Genomic DNA, 18,908 nt, shown 5'->3' with positions numbered 1-18,908 from the left:
CAGTTGTAATGACTTAGTTCAGGCACAGACAGAGCACACTGGGCTTCAGTAGTTTGCACTCCCTGGCAACAATGCTGCTGATCAACGTTTACATACTGCAGTTTAAATTAAATTAAATCTGATTGGTTCTAAATTGCCTGGTCCTGAGTAAATGAGATTTGCTAATTCACTATTAAGTTAATCTGCAAACTGAGGTCATAATTTAGATTTTATTATTTTTATGGGAATGATGTTAGGAACCTTTCAGCTCATGGCTCTAGTTTCCACCCCAGCCTAGTGGTTCCCTTCACTGATGACGGTTAAGATACACACAAGGTTGGAAAGACCAGACTCCCAAGCCTGAGGACTGTACTGTTCCATCCCAAGCGTACTAGCGTTTCGGATGTAGAGCGTGAACTGTGTGGGAATGAATGAGTGGGAGGACGTGTTTCTGGGTAAGTCAGGTTTGAAGTCACACTTTTCATGATAGGTGTGTGGCTTGAAACAGAGTTGTGATCAAGTGTGCTAATAAATTCCCGTGTATATTATTGCAACTTAAAATAAAATACCCCCACGGTAGCTCAGAATGGAGTATAATAAATAAGGTTTCTTTATTTAGGGTAGACTCACAGATCAGTAGTCCCCAGTGTGAGCGGGGAACTGGAACCGAATCCATCAGCCAAGTGGGCTAGTATCTTAAAGGCTATTGGCTGAAGGAGTTCCCACAGCAAAATATTAATTCCGATTTGCTCCAGAAAGAACAGCAATAAAATTATTGTTAGTGGCTATGTTATCAATTATTATGAGCTACAGAAGTTTTTGTTTCTTTTTTAAAATGTTTTTTTTCTATTAAGCTTCAGGTCTTTCATTCTTAAATCTGAGCTGCTATAAACCAAGAAGTAACAGTGACTGTGTTAACTAGAAAATATAAATACAAGTAGCCAGGAGAAATAGTTAGCAGAGACAAACTCCTCGTGGTGCCTGTAGCCAGGAGAAATAGCAAACTCCTCATAGCGGCTGTGTCTGGTCTTGTTAGCATCTGGTGCTCCAGAGGGTGAGAGGGTTGGGACTTTAGGTTGCAGTGACAGAGCTGAAATGTGAAAGTAAACAAGCAAACCCAGGTGTGTCACCCCGAAAGCTGAAACACTTACTATCTAGCTCTTAGAAAGGACGCCCCGCTCCTTATCTAAGGCTGCTGCTGCTGCTTACTGTCCTTGGCTGCCTTTGTTAGATAAGACAGGGGAAGCTTAGAATCTCTTTCCCACCGGGAGTGCCTTGCAAAGAACATTTTCAACTTTTACATATATGGAACAAGTCTACATAGAAATTATCCACTTCTCTAGAATAGTGGCTAAAAGAATTGCTAATTTAAATGCATTAAAATTTCAATGTATTTTCCTCAACTATCTGTATAATCCTATACACCGTTTTTAGCTCCTTTTATAGTTTCACTTAAAGAGCTCCTATAGTTTTTAGATATCATAGTATCACTACTATTTTCTATATAAGTTTTGTAATATATTAATACTAAAATAACTTCATCAGATTAAATGCTTCATTGTTTATTGTTGAAAAATTATTTTTTGTTTTAAATAATACAGAGCAAATATCTGTGTGCATTTTTGGTAAATTATTTTTCGCATGCATATCTCAAAACAATTGATTCAGTTGAAGTATATATTCAAATTTATAACCAAGCACTGTGCACCAGGAAATATTCAAGGCATTTTATATGATTTATTTCAGTTATTCCTAAGCCATGAAGTAAATTTATTATTGTATGAACTTGAAGAATGAATAGAAAGTTTCCTTCAGTAAGAAGGGCATGAGGATATGAAAATAATCCAACATGAAATACCACTTTGCTGATAATGTGATTATTTATAGATTTTTATTAATGGTGAGGTTGAACACTAAGATGTATAAAATATTTCTATTGTTTTTACTATTAAATTACCGATAAGAATTTACACGCATGTGTATATTTTTATATGTGGTACTACGATTGTGAAAACTTTCGGAGAACATTTTCTGAGTCTTGTGAGTGAGGGCAAGGTGAAACCATGGAACTAGACCCCTGTGTGTGGAGTGAAAGGTTTGCTGGGGGTCAGACTGCAAAGACTGTTTCTGCAGAGCGGGTCGGAGTGGGTGGCAGTGTACAGCCAGTGGACTGGTTGGTTAGATGGCCGTCAACACGGTGGGGTCCTTGAGCAGATGCTGGCTGTGAAGACTGACCCATACCTACAGCCATGCCATAAGTGGTGCCCTTTGGGGAGATTAGGGGAGGTCCTGGTGAGCAGCTTCCTGCTGTAGTAGAGATGCTTTTCTGGTAAACACGCTGGATAAGGGATTCCTGAGAAATACTGTGTTTAGGCTCTGAGGACCCAGTAGCAATCTGTCTATGTCCCTGATCAGAGTCTCCCTCTTTAGGAAATTGTCACCAGTACTGCCATTTTGGGGTCCAGTTTGGACACCACATTTTTGCTAACAAAGCTGACATAAATCCAAATCAGAATGTGCAAAATTTAAAAAATTGTAAAATTCAACTTGTTTCCATTATTCTTAGGTATTATTTTTTGGGAGGTGGTATTAGAGTCTTCCATGTCAGAGCTGAATTAGCTTTAGTAATGTTATTAGTACCTCCAGCTTCAGGGGATCTGGTGTCCTCTTCTGGCCTCTGAAGTCATCAGGCCTGCATGCTACGGATAAACACGTGCAGGCAAGCATGCATACTCATGAAATACGAAGAAATACCTTTTAAAGCGTGGACACAGCTGGGGTGGATGCTGTTGATTGGCAGCCCTGGTCAGGGTGTCCCCAGCAGGGTGGATCCTGACGTCTGGTGTTCTGTCGTGTCTGCTAAGAGTCAGCTTACACACTTGTGACTTTGTGGCAGTCAGATTTCTGAAAGACTGGACGCCAAGGGATTAGAATTTCCTTGGGAATCTACAACTGGGAGAGGGATTGGTGAAGACCTTGGGAGATCAGAGGAGGAGAACGATTTGTTGACTTTGCCTGGGAGGCTTTGAGCCAGGACTGTGGTTGTCAGGAACCATAGTGTCTGGATGGCTTAGTCTTGCAAATCTCTTGCCTCTGTATTTCAAGACCCTGAAGATGGGTCAGGACGAGTGTCACAGGATCTCCTTGTCATTCTTACCATTGTGGCCATATTGAATAAATCTCTATGTTATGTTTTTCACTAAAGAAAACCCAGGATGATTAAGTGTAATAATGTAATTTGTATTTTGGGTGATAATCTAGGATAGAAAATGTAAAATAGATTAATAATGAAAAACAAAAACCAAAAATACCAAAAAGCATAACACAATGCAAGACAACTAACACAAAACGTGCTCCTGTGGTATCTGTGCATGTGTGTATGCATGTTCCTGTGTGTGTGTGTGTGTGCATACTCCTATGTGTGTATGCATGCTCTTCTGTGTGAGCGTGCTCCTGTGTGTGTGTGTGTGCATGCGTGTGTGTGCGTCTGTGTGCTCCTGTGTGTGTGAGCGTGCTCCTGTGTGTGTGTGTGCGCGTGCGCGCATGTGTGTGTCTGTGTGTGCGTGTTATCTCTTGTCTTACTGATCTTTCATTATTTTTGTTGTTTTGGTTTTTTTGAGAGAGATGGGTGATAAAGAACAGGAATGTGAGGTTGGAGGAAAGGGAGGTGAGAAGATCTGGGAGGTAGAGGAAATAATATGATCAAAGATATAAAAATAATTTTAAATAAAATGATGATGATTCAGAATACTAATGGAACCCAAATAGTATATGATCTTAGGTATTACTAATTAATGTTATTAATTATCTAACTATTCAATTGAAATATTGTATCAGTGGAAACGCTATAACTTCTGAACTTGAGATTTAAAAGTTCATCGTTGATTATAATGAGATCTAAACACTAATATGCCATTACTTTTATGAAACTTAGGAAATGTATCCATATATGGGCAAAACCAGCATTTGGGGGTACTTTCTACATAGTAAGTTCTTTTGTGGAGAGCACCTCACACAAAAATGGCATTCTGTTTCATCAATCTAGGCTTAACATGGTGCTGAGCACTGTGAACTGATTTTAAAATTAAACACTATAGATTTGTGTTTTTCATATATTTAAATATATAGTGTTAATATTACAAGTATATAGTTACCATAACTGTATGTAAATAAATGATATATATTTATATACAGAATGTTTATATGTACAAGTTTGGATACTCTTTAACTATAAAATATTTTACTCCTCACAAATTAATTTAAAATAGACATGATCTTGAAATATATATATATATATACACATACATATATGTATATATATATATTATTTCAACATTCATAATCTTTTTTTTCCTTTTCTTTTTTTTTTATTCTTTTTTAATTAAAATTTCCAACTGCTCCCCGTTTCCCATTTCCCTCCCCCTCCTCCCACACATTGCCCCCTCCCCCCACTCCCCTCCCCCATCCCCACTCCTCTTCTCCTCCCCCCAGTCCATTCCCCCTCCCTCTCAATACTGAAGAGCAGTCCAAATTCCCTGCCCTACAGGAAGACCAAGGTCCTCCCACTTCCATCCAGGCCCAGGAAGGTGAGCATCCAAACAGGCTAAGCTCCCACAAAGCCAGTTCATGTATTAGGATCGAAACCTAGTGCCATTGTCCTTGGCTTCTCATCAGCCTTCATTGTCCGCCATGTTCAGAGAGTCCAGTTTCAACCCATGCTTATTCAGTCCCAGTCCAGCTGGCCTTGGAGAGCTCCCAATAGATCAGTTCCACTGTCACAGTGGGTGGGTGCACGCCTCGTGGTCCTGATTTCCTTGCTCATGTTCTCCCTCCTTCTGCTCCTCATTTGGACCTTAAGAGCTCAGACCGTTGCTCCAAATTGGGTCTCTGTCTCTCTCTCGATCTATCGCCAGATGAAAGTTCCTGTGCCATTCTCCTTGGCCTCTCGTCAGCTCTCATTGTCTGCCACATTCAGAGAGTCCGGTTTTATCCAACTCATACCATAGATAAGGGAGCCACCTAAGGGTTGGCAAGAGACTTGAACTTGGAATGGCTACCAGATGCCCAGGGCAATGTCCCCAGTTAGTTCATTGGGGCACCTGAGGATAGGGAACCTGAAATAAACCTATCCTATAATCATACTGATGAATATCTTGCATATCGCCATAGAACCTTCATCTAGCGATGGATGGAGATAGAGCCAGAGACCCACACTGGAGCACCGGACTGAGCTCCCAAGGTTATAATGAGGAGCAGAAGGAGAGAGAACATGAACAAGGAAGTCAGGATCATGAGGGGTGCACCCAACCACTGAGACAGTGGGGCCGATCTATTGGGAGCTCACCAAGGCCAGCTGGACTGCTACTGAAAAAAACATGGGATAAAACCGGACTCTCTGAATGTGGCGGACAACATTCATAATCTTGATGAAAAGTTAATTCTTAATTTTGGTTCAGCTTGACCTTTACCTTGAAGCTCTTTTTCGAATTTCCCCATAGACATTCTTGAGGTGCTTCTGTGGGAATAACTTGAGTCCGTACCTTACTGTATGGGAGCTCAGAGGTTAGATTATGACTTGAGTCTGTACCTTGGCTGCATGGGGCACAAACCTTAGATTAGGAGTTTCCAGGAAGGGTAGCTGAGCACTGTGATGCCTGACTCGTGGCAACACAGGTAAACTGAGGTCTTAGAGTGATGTGACTAACCCTGGAGAGGGAAGCACCAAGCAGGACCGCCTGTTAGAACTAATGGTTCTCCTTTTGCTAAATTGCTCTTTGCCTGGAGGCTAAGGCTGGCCTCTGCATCCGTAAGTGAGGTCACGGCACCTACCTCCACAGGGTGTTCAGGGATCCATAACTCAGCAGTGAAGCCTTTAGTGCGATGCGTGGGCGATAGTGAGGGCTTCCTAAGTGTGGCTCTTTTTGGTCTGGGAAGGAAGCAGAGAGAGAAAACAGGAAGGTAGAGAGCGAATCCAGAATAGGGACATGCGAAGGGTCTCAGAATAATGCCTCCAAGGGAAAACAGTCAAAGGGACCAGAGGGGACAGTTTGTGGCTGATAGATGCTTAATGACATATGCTTGTTTTCAGAGCTGACAAAATGTCTTAGAGAGAGGTGAGGGGGGTGCAGGCAAGACAGACACAGAGAGACAGAGACAGGCAGGGACCAGGTCTGGTTTATGTGCACTTGAAGAAGTTGGAATTGCAGTGAAAAGTGAAGGAGAAACTCGCATGAAGGAGGTGGAGAGAGACTCCTTCAGGGCAAACCCGAGAGCCTTCTCAGCTTGATAAGAATGACCAGGGTGGAGGCTAACACAGCAACCAAGTGTATTATACCTGGGGAAATCGAGGACACGTCAGTGAGGCATTTTCTAGCTCTAAATATGATCAAAATGATTCAGTTTTATAAATAAGATTCATATATTTATAATCAGAGTAATCACTAATATTTATCCAGAAATTTTGTAATTTCATGGGATGATCTTTTTTATGCTTTATTCCAGAAAAATGACCTTGTTAGATGATACATTTTTCTATTTTAACATTTAAAAAATATGATTTTTCAGTTTTCCACACCATTTTATCAGTAATCACTTTGTTAATTATCGGCAAGAAGTCTACTCCTAATAGATTATCATAGTTGATCTTAGCAAGTAATAATTAGTTAGAAAACCCTTATTCTTACTTGTTAAAATAAGTAGTAATACAATGAGTCAAGTTCTCAGAATTTCCTGCATGAACCATAGCCTGGTGCTTCTTAAGGTCGGCAAGTTCTGTAGCTTCCGTTCGATACTACTGTTTCTATGGCAGCGTTTGAAGTGGCATCATCCAGAGAGCAGCATGAGTCAGCCTCTCTTAGGCTAAGTCAGGCGGATGAGCTTGATAATCTACACGCATCTCATTCTCTGCGTTCTCATTTCGCCTATCGCCAGCATCACGTCAGATGATGCACACTGAGCTGACATTTTTGCGTAAACACATCAATATGTCCTTTGTAAATCAGAGCTGTTTCTTTAAAGATTTCTGACATTTTAGGGTAAATACCATGCCATGGAAAATTCTCTTCTTTCCAAGTCCTCTTCCTACAGCTTCTTTAAGTCACATCTTACAGTTGGAACCCATCGATTGTAATGCGTTCATAAAGTGTAGTCTGTGTTCCAGATCTGAGCACGTTCAGTGTGAACCTGTAGCCGTGAGGGCAGAGTGTTCTTTCTGCTGAGGTTTTCACAAGTGGCCGTTTCAGTTATTTGGGACTTTTAAACAGTTGGCAAGATGAGGGTGTAGTGGAACGAGTCTCCTGATTTGGATAACCATGGGTGATCTGAGTTAGGTTGTTACAGGGTTGAGAAATTTAAATGTGAAGTTAGACCAGCTGATGTTTTGAAACATTGAAACGCAACACGCATATACATGTGGTATTTTTCTTTGGAATAACCACAGAAAGAAAATGAAAAACATCGGATATTTGTAGAAGGTCATGCTCTAGCTATGACACTTGCCAATAGGGATGTTCATAATACGATAGTTGTAGATTTTAGTGTTACAAATATTTTGTATCCTGGGGAGATACTTTAGTGAACTACAAACTTAGATATTATTGCCACTGATTGTCTGACTATCCTCTAAACGCTGTCAGCTGGGCAGTTATTCTCTTAAAGCAACCTCATTTGCTTTGTGTGTATACAAATGATGTTTCAAATCTCAGCAAGGCATACATGTGGATCATCTTAGCATTTAGTAAGTAGAGGCAGAATGATTAGAAGTGCAGGGTCCCCTCAGCTTCTTAACTCCACAGAGTGTTGGAGGCCAGCCTGGGCTACAAGACGAAGGAAGGAAGGAAGGGAGGCGCTGACTAGGGTAAATATATTTACTTAAAATATATTTTGAAAATCTTGTTTCAGAATATTTTATGTATTTTGCATCTTAGTAAATAGAAATATATACTTTGCACTCAAATAGATGTTCCCCATAGCATCAAATCTATAATACATATCAATACTATAAAGCATGCATAAACTATTTAAAATGTTTTCTTCACAGTATCTGTGAATTTTTTTCTTTCATGGATATCTGAAACCTCACGAAAATTTATATTGCTAAAATTTGCTATGTAATTCTTTCTGAAAAATTTAATTAAATGCTTTCAGATACAGCAAAACTGCTTGAAATGTTGATTGGGACTGTAACAATAAGAATAAAATCATTATTACTATGGAGCCTATATTTTAGTGGGGAGGCTAATCATTAACCCATAAAATAGATAATTTCAGATTACAGTGTAAACATGGTTTGCATGCCCTCACAGTAGGAAGGAAGGCACCTACTTTAAATGAGTGTGGTAATTATGGAGGCCCAGATGATCAGCAATCAGCCGGCTGAAAACCACTTTCCAGCATGGCTTTGCACGATCCTCTGTCTCTTCCTGACCCTGCAGGCCTTCCTATTTCAGTGGAAGGGCTTGAAGCTGAGACATACTGCCTTTGAGTTGAGCTGTCTCATGGCAGAACATGTCACGTAATAAGAGGGAGAGAGTGGGCCCACGACACTGCCTCTTCTGCTAGAGCCACTAATGCCACCTTACAGCTCCCCCCAGTCAGCCTGAATCCCCCGTGCCCAATACTGCCGTTGACTGAGATTGAGGATCGACATTTCTAGCACATCATCTTGGGGACGCCTTCAGATCACAGCAAAAGGCAATTCCGATTCACTTGTGTCTACTTGGCCTTGCATGTTTTAATGCAAGAGACCTGATCTTTACCAGTTTGCCCTCCCATATTATTCCTTATTAGGAAAGGAAGACTCTTTAAAAACTCAATCTAGGTCCTCAATTAGAATTTCAGTATTCAAGTATATGATTGCAGCTTGAATTGGTGAGAAGTTCCAGCTGTCATTTTCTGCAGTGTAGAAGACTGTTAATCTGGAGGAACTACAAGTAATTTGTTACCTTGGTATCTTAGGTTGTCCTCTAAGTACAAGCTGGAATCAAAATAACATGTTTATCTCTCAGAACAACTTGAAAAATTTTCTAATTAATAGAAACAGATAGAGACTGTAGTTAATCCAAGTTTTAGAGTGCTTGAATGCCTCACATAATGTCTCTCATGTGTAGAATCCTACCTAAACATTTTATTTATTCAAATGTGTTCAGGAAAGTGTTGAAAACATAGATATTTTTAAATGTCTTACCTTAAACCATGATTTCTTCTGGGGTTTGTATTGCTATTACCCACACAGGGCAGGCCAGCTGCACACATGCAGGCCTGAAGTCATGTGCTGTGCCCACCTAAATTTATGGTGACGTTATTGGTTGTTCATTCTACTTAGACACCTGTTAATTCGTGGAGTGTCAGACCTTCTGTGTGTGAGATGCTTACAAAGGTGGGGCTACAGGGACTTCCCCAGATGTAGTGGTTGGTGCTGCTGGTGGGCACATGGAGGCTGCGATGTGCCTCGTCAGTTGGCACCACGGGCTCATCGAGAAGCTTAAACAGAAGGGCTTGCAATGCGCGGTGGTGATGTCAATCTAGGGTATACCAATGCAATACAAGGCTAGTGTGGACCCAGGAACTTTAGACGTACCGCAGCCTGAACTTTCAGAATGCCATGAACCAAACAGTAACCAACAACTAGAAGAATTTAAGAAATCTGTAATCTGTTGCTGTTTGGAAAACTAGAGAATGTAAACACGTAGAGAAAATTAATTTTCCATAATTGAAATATAGTTTGGGGGCAACATTAGATTCAAGTAAAATTTAACTAAAACTCTATTTTCAAAAGTAGCAGAAGGAATTAATGGAACGCTTGGAAATATTTAATCTGTGGGGCGCTACTAGCAGTTTTTATATCTCTGACTTACTACATTTCTGAGTTAGAATAACTGAATTTCCAAATACAGCCTCAGCGTCGACCAGTTACAGCAATTCAGTTTCCCCGAGTGTCAAGTACAGAATCACAGGAATCCACCACAGACGTGAGTTGTGAGCCCACTGTGCCTGCAGGAGGAGGAACTAAGTCCCAGGGAGACCCCAAAGCTCGAGCTGCTCTTTGGAACCACGCAGGTGAATTTACCCAAGTGACAGCCGAGTGCCTTTACCCAGCCCAGTGCAGATAAACAGTTGACCACCCATCGAGCTTGAAAAGCAACTTCACAAACTCCACATGGGCCCTGCGTTCTGGATTAGCTGCTAGGCATGAAAATACAACATAGCAGAGCAGGGTGAAGAGAGACCAAGGCAGGGGTGCCCTGTTACCATGGGGAGGACACAGCTGGGAGAGCTCTGCACAGCATAACACACTGCTGGGGCAAAGCACACCTGTGCCACCACTCAAGAGCCACTCTTGCCAGTTCCCTTGTGCGGTGCCAGTGTTACTCTGATGACCTGGAATGTCTGTCAGTTATTAGCAGAAGACTTGGGTTTTCCTAATTGATGCATAACTAGTAGGAATAGCCAACAATATCACAGTAAATTTAGATGGACACAGACTTAATTCGGGCCGGTATAAATATTTTTTCATATGGTTTTCCTGCTGTGTGTGAGTCCATGTAGCAAAAAACTGAGCAGAAAATAACTGAGGTAAATAAAACAAAGACAAATGTGATAATAGCTGTAATTTTAATGCCATTTTGCTAAATTATTTGCATAAGATTGTACAAGGTATAGATAAGATGAAATTTGTTAAAATTTTTAAAATTTGAGTTAAGTATATGTTTCATCATTGACAGAATAAGAAAGAGTTAGATGTTTTCACAAAAGTCAGCAATGTTTTTGATTTCAGCTTGCACATCAAAGTAAATCAGAGAGAGGTACAGACGCTAGTCCCTCCCAGTTCCTGTGTAGTCCTGGTGGGAGGGAGGCAGCCAGCAAAGGAGGTGCTGCAGGGTGGTTCTAGTTCCTCTAATTTCACACCTCCGTCTTGTTTCTGATAACAGAGCAGCTCCACACTCCTCTGGTATCTATGAAACAGCAAACATGTTCGTGATTTCCAAAGATTCTGACATTCTTTTCTATGTTTGCAAATTCCACTGTGCACTGAGGTCCTAAGCAGCATTTAATGTTCATTCTGGAATCTTAACGAGGTGTCTCCTATTTTACTCGGGGTTTCTTCCTTTTTCTCTGGGTCTGCAGAGATCTTTGCTCTGTCAGGAGAGACAGCACCGCTCAGTCTCCTTCCTACACCCTCGCTGCTGACTCCATGTGCTCTTTAAGCTTCATGCTCTTTCATGGGTTCCCTGTGCTCTGAGTTCTCTTATAGCTCACATAAATCAAGCTCATTTTCTTTAGTGTGGTTTCAGAATGTCAGCCTTTAAAATATCGTCCAGATAGTTCTTAACTGCAATGTCTAGAGTTTTCTTTTTTTTTTAATTTTTTTTATTAATTAATTTATTTAATTATTAAAGATTTCTGCCTCTTCCCCGCCACCACCTCCCATTCCCTCCCCCTCCCCCAATCAAGTCTTCCTTCCTCCTCAGCCCAAAGAGCAAGCAGGTTTCTCTGCCCTGTGGGAGGTCCAAGGACCACCCACCTCCATCCAGGTCTATTAAGGTGAGCATCCAAACTACCTGGGCTCCCACAAAGCCATTACGTGCAATAGGATCAAGAACCCATTGCCATTGTTCTTCAGTTCTCAGTAGTCCTCATTGTCCATTATGTTCAGCGAGACCGGTTTTGTCCCATGCTTTTTCAGTCCCCGGCCAGCTGGCCTTGGTGAGTTCCCGATAGAACATCCCCATTGCCTCAGTGTGTGGGTGCACCCCTCGCAGTCCTGAGTTCCTTGCTCGTGCTCACTCTCCTTCTGCTCCTCCTTTGGATCGTGAGACTTCAGTCCAGTGCTCCAATGTTGGTCTCTGTCTCTGTCTTCTTTCATCGTCTGATGAAGGTTAATATTCAAAAACACCAATGATAGCCTCTGCTGGAGAGGTTGTGGAGAAAGGGGCACTCTCATCCATTGCTGGTGGGAATGCAAACTTGTGCAACCACTTTGGAAAGCAGTGTGGCGGTTTCTCAGGAAAGTCGGGTTCAACCTACCTCTCGACCCAGCAATACCACTATTGGGAATATACCCAAGAGATGCCCAAACATACAACAAAAGCATATGCTCAACTATGTTCATAGCAGCATTGTTTGTAATAGCCAGAACCTGGAAACAACCTAGATGTCCTTCAATGGAAGAATGGATGAAGAAAGTATGGAATATATACATATTAGAGTACTACTCAGCAGTAAAAAACAATGACTTCTTGAATTTTGCATACAAATGGATGGAAATTGAAAACACTATCCTGAGTGAGGTAAGCCAGACCCAAAAAGAGGAACATGGGATGTACTCACTCATATTTGGTTTCTAGCCATAAATAAAGGACATTGAGACTATAATTCGTGATTCTAGAGTTTTCTTAACAAATATTTAAGGCATTGAATATAGTCTTTGATAAACTACATATCCACCAGATTCTAATCTGGGATAAAAAAAATTTTAAAATATTTCTATTTTAAAAAGTCTTTTTAGTATTATCTTTTAAAAATGCCTTCTCCTCTAACTACTCTAATCTAACTCTTTCTTATTCTGTCAATGATAAAACATATACTTAACTCCAATTTTAGAAATTTTAACACATTTCATCTTATCTATACCTTGTACAATCTTATGCAAATAATTTAGTTTTCTTGGTTTATGTACAAACTCTTTATAATTCCATTGCTTAGAAACTTGTTGGACTTGAATGTAATATATTGAAGTTTGCATGTGTAAGTCAGAAACCTAATTGCTTAATTTACTCAAGATTTTAATTAATTAGCCAATTAATTAATTTTAAAATCTCCCATAGGTGCTGGGGATGCAGCTACAGCTCGTGATAAGCATTCACCTAGAATGCTCCCGGGTGCTCACAGACTTTGGTTCCCTCCCAGCAGACATGCACACCCCTCACACACACACATACACCTACACACATACATGCACACACATACACCCACACGCATACATGCACACACATACACCCACACGAATACATGCACACACATACACCCACACGAATACATGCACACACATACACCCACCCACATACATACAGACACATACACCCACACACATATGCACACACACATATGCATACACATATACACAACCACGTGCCTCCCTCACCATGGACACACACACAGAAAAATCAAACAGGCAGACAAACTCACTTGCTATTTCTTGTCCCGTGAGGCCACACTGACATCAGGTTTAGAGCACATCTGTGTATTTCTTAGCTCAGAGTCACGGTCCTTCTCCATCACTCATCCAGTGTCTGAATTGTTACCGATTTCCTCCAGTCAGCACTATCAATCTATTTTGATATGTCCTCTTAAAGACATTGTTGAAAGGTCACTAAGAAGAAACAAGCTAGGCATAGCCATAGTTAATACTTGAACTCAGCTATGTGTGGATATCATTGCTGTTGACTGTTTCATCTCTGTATGATATCAAAGGTCAATAGTTGCAGCATCAAATCTAATAATCTATACCTAGTGTTATAGACATAGTTTTTGTTATATTTTTATTTCTATTTCTTTGTTTTCTTCTAATGCTATGAAGCAGATGCTTTCTTTATTAGCACCCAGTAGAGGAAAACTAAAATCCATGGCTGTACTGTTTTCTAAACCATCCGAGGTTACTGTGAGAGGCACTGTTTCTGGTCCACGACGTTGCTCTCAGACACCACGCTATTGCCGCGTGGTATTTCACAGTTCCTAAAGGAAGATGCTAGCACAGCACCTGTGATGTTCACTGAAGCAGAGACACGCTTAGGCACTTTTCTAGGTTCACTGTCAGGTTTATGTCTTATTAATGTGGAATTTTTAAATGAATTAGCATATTTCAACGTACAGAGAATAAAACCTATGTATGTATGTATGTATTCCACTTTTGTGGACAAAGCTCTATTGGGGAAGAAAGTTTTCCTGGTTTCTTATAATGCAGTTGAGTTTCTTTCAAACAAGTAATTATCAGCTGTGTTAATTGAAAACATGATCATTACTATATAAAGAACCTGAATGCAAGTTTCTGTTGGGCACGTTTAGTATGTCACAGTGTTTCACATGGAACACACAGCTCACATTTCTGATTTAATTTAATAATAGATCTTAACTGCTTAGTAACATAATCTATAGAATGGTCATCATTAGTAATTTATAATTAGTAGTTAATAATTTGGTATTCTAGGTAAAGTTTTCATGTATGTATTTTATTTATGGTATGGTAATTCCAGCTGCTTTGTTGAGTTATAAATATTATATATGTGCTGTGAACATCATCATCACCATGTTTTGAAGAGTTTCGGCTCAGCAAGTTCAAGCTTTCTTGTGATTTGGTTTTCAGATTGCGTTTTCCCAGCACAACACCATCATGGACCTCGTGCAGTTCTTCGTCACCTTCTTCAGGTAACTGGCTTTGCTGTGTGTGCACGCGTGCATGTGTGTGAACATGTGTGTGTGTGCGTGCCTGTGCTTGTGTGCATGTGTGCGTGCGTGTGTGTGTGTGCCAGTGCCTATGCGTATGCCTGTGTGCATGTGTGTGTTTCTTCAGGAAACTGACTTCGTTGACTGTGTGTGCGCATGTACATGTGTGTGTGTGCATGTGGTGTGCATGTGTGTGTGTGTTTTTTCTGTCAGATTATTTGTCAGTTGCTTACCTTACTCTTCTTTTTCTTGAACGTATGTCACGTATGTCCCATAGGGCAGCTGGGCCGTACTGGTGATGTAGTCTGTGAGATATTTTATGCCACTTTGTGCCCACTGGACTCAGTAGGAAGACATCAGTTTGCCCTCTCCTTTCACATAAATAACTCAGACTACTTTAATTAATGAAATTAATAGCACACATTCCTCATGGATCAGTTAGATCTTCTAGAGTTGAATCAATTCAATTCTTAATTGACTAATTATGTGTGCTTGCTGACGTGTTGAATGTGTGGTAAGAAAACATGGTTCTGCCTTGAAGGGTCTCTAAGCTAGAAGCACTGTAACTGCCTTTGGATGGAGCCATGTCCCCAGATCTTGAGTTCTGTTATATATTAAAGTACGTTCTATTTTGATATAAGAATTTTTAATGCAAATTTTCTCATTTTATATATCTATCCCCATTTCCACTTCTTCCTTTCATCCCTTCCCAACCTCCTCCTCCCCCATCAACTCCTCAGAGAGGGTAAGACGTCCCATGGGGAGTCAACAAAGTCTGACACATCACTTCGAGGCAGGACTAAGGCTTTCCCCACTGTATCTAGACTGAGCAAGGTTTCCCTCCAAAGAGAATGGGCTCCAAGAAGCCAGTTCAAGCACTAGGGATAAATCCTGGTCTCACTGCCAGTGGCCCCACAGACTGCCCAAGCCTTACAACTGTTTTCCACATTCATAGGGTCTAGTTTGGTTCTGTGCAGGTTCCCCAGCTGTCAGTCCAGAGTCAGTGAGCTCCCACTAGCTCAGGTCAGGTGGTTCTGTGGGTGTCCCTATCATGGTCTTGACCCCTTTGCTCATATTATCATTCCTCCCTCTCTTGGGCTGGTCTCCAGATGCTTGACCCAGTGCTTCTCTGTGGATCTCTGCATCTGCTTCCTTCAGTTGCTGGTTAAAGACTTTATGATGACCATTAAGATGGTCCTTAAGATAAAAGGAATTCCAAACTTAAACAACTTTAGAAAATGCTCTGTATTATAATGTTACATGGACAACTGTGGGTTGATTTTTTTTTTTTTTAACTGACATTACTTTTTCCCAAAGAGAGCAGGTTCTTAGTCCAAGAAGCATGCAGACTAGGGTATTTCATTTTCATTCACATGGTTATAAATGAAGGAACCCTGGGCTTGGGGAAGATACTGTTCTAGGTGGGGCAGCCGTCCAGATGGGGCAGCCATGCTGAGACCTCACATCAGCCATTTTGTGAGCATTTCCTGGATGTGCAGCTCGGGGCTGTCCTCCAGGATCTGTGCAGATTAGACAAATATGGCTCCTCTCATGAGGTGCAGCCCTCACCCTGCTACAGCTTCAGCCGACTGCAGCAGGAGCTACACTCAGCCTCCAGCTTGTCTGGGTAACTCTCCCCTGTTCCCAATGCCAGACAATCATTCGGTTGGGAATCTTGTCGGGGTCCACACTGGTTCCTGTATCTTCTTCACTGGAGTCAACAAATACTTCCAGTTAAGAGACAGAGAGTAAACTCTTCAAATATTTACGTGCGTGCCATATCCTTGCATCTATGTAACGTGTTTGCAATGGAGCCAAGAGCCGTGTGGCAGTCCACGGGAGTGGTACTGAGCCAGGAAACATCTGTGAACCATTTGATTTTTCCAGCTTTTGAGCTAGCTCATGCCTGAGTATGTTTAATAACCAGAAGCATCTCTGGAGATGGTCCTCTCTGTCATCCACTAATGGACTGTTCTTTATAATTGAGCTGCAATCTGTTTACCGCAGTCTCTTCTGATTCATCAATAGGGCCTTACATCCCTTGTCTCATCGCTCATCTCCATGGCCAGGCAGGGGCTGAAATGCTTTTCTCCCTTTTCACCTTCTCTGCTCATTTCCTCTGTGTTCAGAATCGTAGTCACGCTAGGCCCTCTGCTCTGAAAGCCACGGTGTTTGTCTGTGTGCGCAGTAGCACTGATGGTTAACCCTTCATACCGTGAGCACCTTTACCCAGCACTGGTGCGGGAGGGTCAGGCCTGCTTTCCACATTTCCCTTAAAGGTGAACCTCGGAGAGGCATTCATGGTTCATGAGTTTGTTCCCGAGAATAAAACGAACGTTAAGGTTAGTAACAGAGATTCAGTGTATGTTCAGAAAACACTAGGAGTTATGATTGAATGAACAATATTTAAGACATTAAAATTAAAACCCTTGATATAAATTAGTGTGGACCAACATATACTAGAAAATTCAGTTATGTGTGAAAATTCATAGGTGAATGAATTTGCGTCAAAAGTATTTAGATATTTAAGGTTTGGAGCTTCTGAATTTGTGTACATACATTTAAATTCAGTTACTCTTTTATTAAGGAGAAGAAAGCTAGTTCAGTGTATATCATATATTAGAGATGACTTCCTTTATCAGGTTGCCACTATAGACAAAGTGAATTATAATATTCTAATCACTGTGTGTGATCAAATATGTTTGATGAGCCCTTTGTCATTTAAATTTCTTCTAGTAGTGAAATGTAAATTAGATAATTTGAAATCATCTCATTGTTAGGAAAATGCATAGACAGAATATTTTGAAGTTCATTAACTTAACTTTTTTAGAAGACCACCACTAAATTTGAAACTAGTTAAAGTTTATGGACTTCCCTGTCAAGCCAGCCTGCCTCTGCCTCTGTTGCTATTTGGGGCCAGGCACTGGGTCAGCCTGAGTGGATGAGCCAGCTCCTGCTTAGTAAGCTTGCTAGGGCCGCTTCTGACACACGGTATCGTGGGGTTTTGTTTTGTTTTACCTCCTTATTCTGGAGACTTCTGGTGGCAAACGCAATTGGGCCAGGACCAGGAAAATCATTTATGGACACGGCTTGGCTCTGATCTTGGCTCTTGTGCCGTCTTAAGTAGGTCACCCATCTCCTCCGAATCTCAGTCATTTCATATTTATAGGTTCTCTCTTTTTTTTTATTTATTTTTTTACCCTAACCCTAATATTTATAAGTTATAAGGAATTTTTTATTGCTGTTTGGGAATGTGATAAAATATTTTAGTAAGTTATTACAGAAATGAAAGTTATTTTTATGATATTTTTCCCTTATGTGAAATGGAATAACAAATATTTCTTAATCTCAAAAATCTGTATTATTTAAATAGAAATATAGTAAGCATGTTTTTAATGGTGCCACAAATTCCCATTGTGCACCGGGGGTAGCTAATATCTGAACCAGGTTGTAGCCATCTTGGAAGTTGTCAGTGTTTTTCCTACTTGATTTATAAGCTGGGGATGGAATTAGTTACTGAACCACACTCACACATTGTAACCTCACCCTGAAAGGCCAGGGAAGTTACTGCTCGGTGGGTTCACAGACATGTGTGGCCCTACTGTGAGCCACAGTTTAGCTAGAATTTTACCTCCTCCACCCTCTCAACACTGAACTCCAATAAGAAGCCACAGTGATGCTGTAGGTCATTAGGTATCTGAAATTTCTCATCTCAGATACATTTCTTCCGTGTGATGGCTGGTTTTGAATTGTCTGAAAGGAGCTTGGAGCCATGGTAGAGGAAATGCCTTCCTGAGCTTCGGATGTAGACACTTTTTAAATTCTTGATTGATGGGGAGGGCCCGCCCCTTGTGTACGGTGTCATCCCTGGGCTGGTGGTCCTGGGATCTATCAGACAGCAGGCTGAGCGAGGCAGAAGGCAGCTCCTCTCCTTGACCTCTGCATCACCAGCTCCTGCCTCTAGGTTCCTGCCCTCTCTGCCCTGATGATGAACTCTTACATGAAACTTTGAGTGAAATAAACCCAGGTGTACACCTATGTGTACACATGTGTGTGTGATGGTTACCCTGTGTACACCTATGTGTATACGTGTGTGTGATGATTACCCAGTGTACACACCTATGTGTATATGTGTGTGATGATTACCCTGTGTACTCCTATGTGTACACATGTGTGATGATTACCCAGTGTACACACCTATGTGTACATGTGTGTGTGATGATTACCTGGTGTACACCTATGTGTACACATGTGTGTGAAGATTACTCAGTGTACATCTATGTGTACATGTGTGTGATGATTACCCTATGTACTCCTATGTGTACACATGTGTGATGATTACCAGGTGTACACCTAGGTGTATACGTATGTGTGTGATGATTAGTTTTGATTGTCAAATCGACACAATATGAAATGCCCTAGAGGGGCAGAGGAAGCACAGGAACAAACAGAAAACGCTGGCTGGCTAGAAACTGTCCTCAAAATGAACC

General features: G+C 41.1%; 1 protein-coding gene across 3 annotated transcripts in view; it reads left to right on the top strand.

Moving 5' to 3' along the window:
* Positions 1-18,908, top strand: part of Atrnl1 (attractin like 1) — a 548,573-nt gene that overhangs the window by 163,777 nt on the left and 365,888 nt on the right. For all 3 annotated transcript variants that reach the window (XM_057777516.1, XM_057777515.1, XM_057777517.1), the window contains exon 25: positions 14,339-14,400. In XM_057777516.1, the coding sequence (XP_057633499.1) occupies positions 14,339-14,400 (62 nt within the window). The remainder of the gene's footprint in view (positions 1-14,338; positions 14,401-18,908) is intronic.

The sequence above is a fragment of the Chionomys nivalis genome, chromosome 8 (genome assembly GCF_950005125.1).
Source record: "Chionomys nivalis chromosome 8, mChiNiv1.1, whole genome shotgun sequence".
In the NCBI taxonomy this organism is placed as follows: Eukaryota; Metazoa; Chordata; class Mammalia; order Rodentia; family Cricetidae; genus Chionomys; species Chionomys nivalis.
Note: the sequence above shows the minus strand (reverse complement) of the source record. Positions and strands in the feature narration are given on the sequence as shown.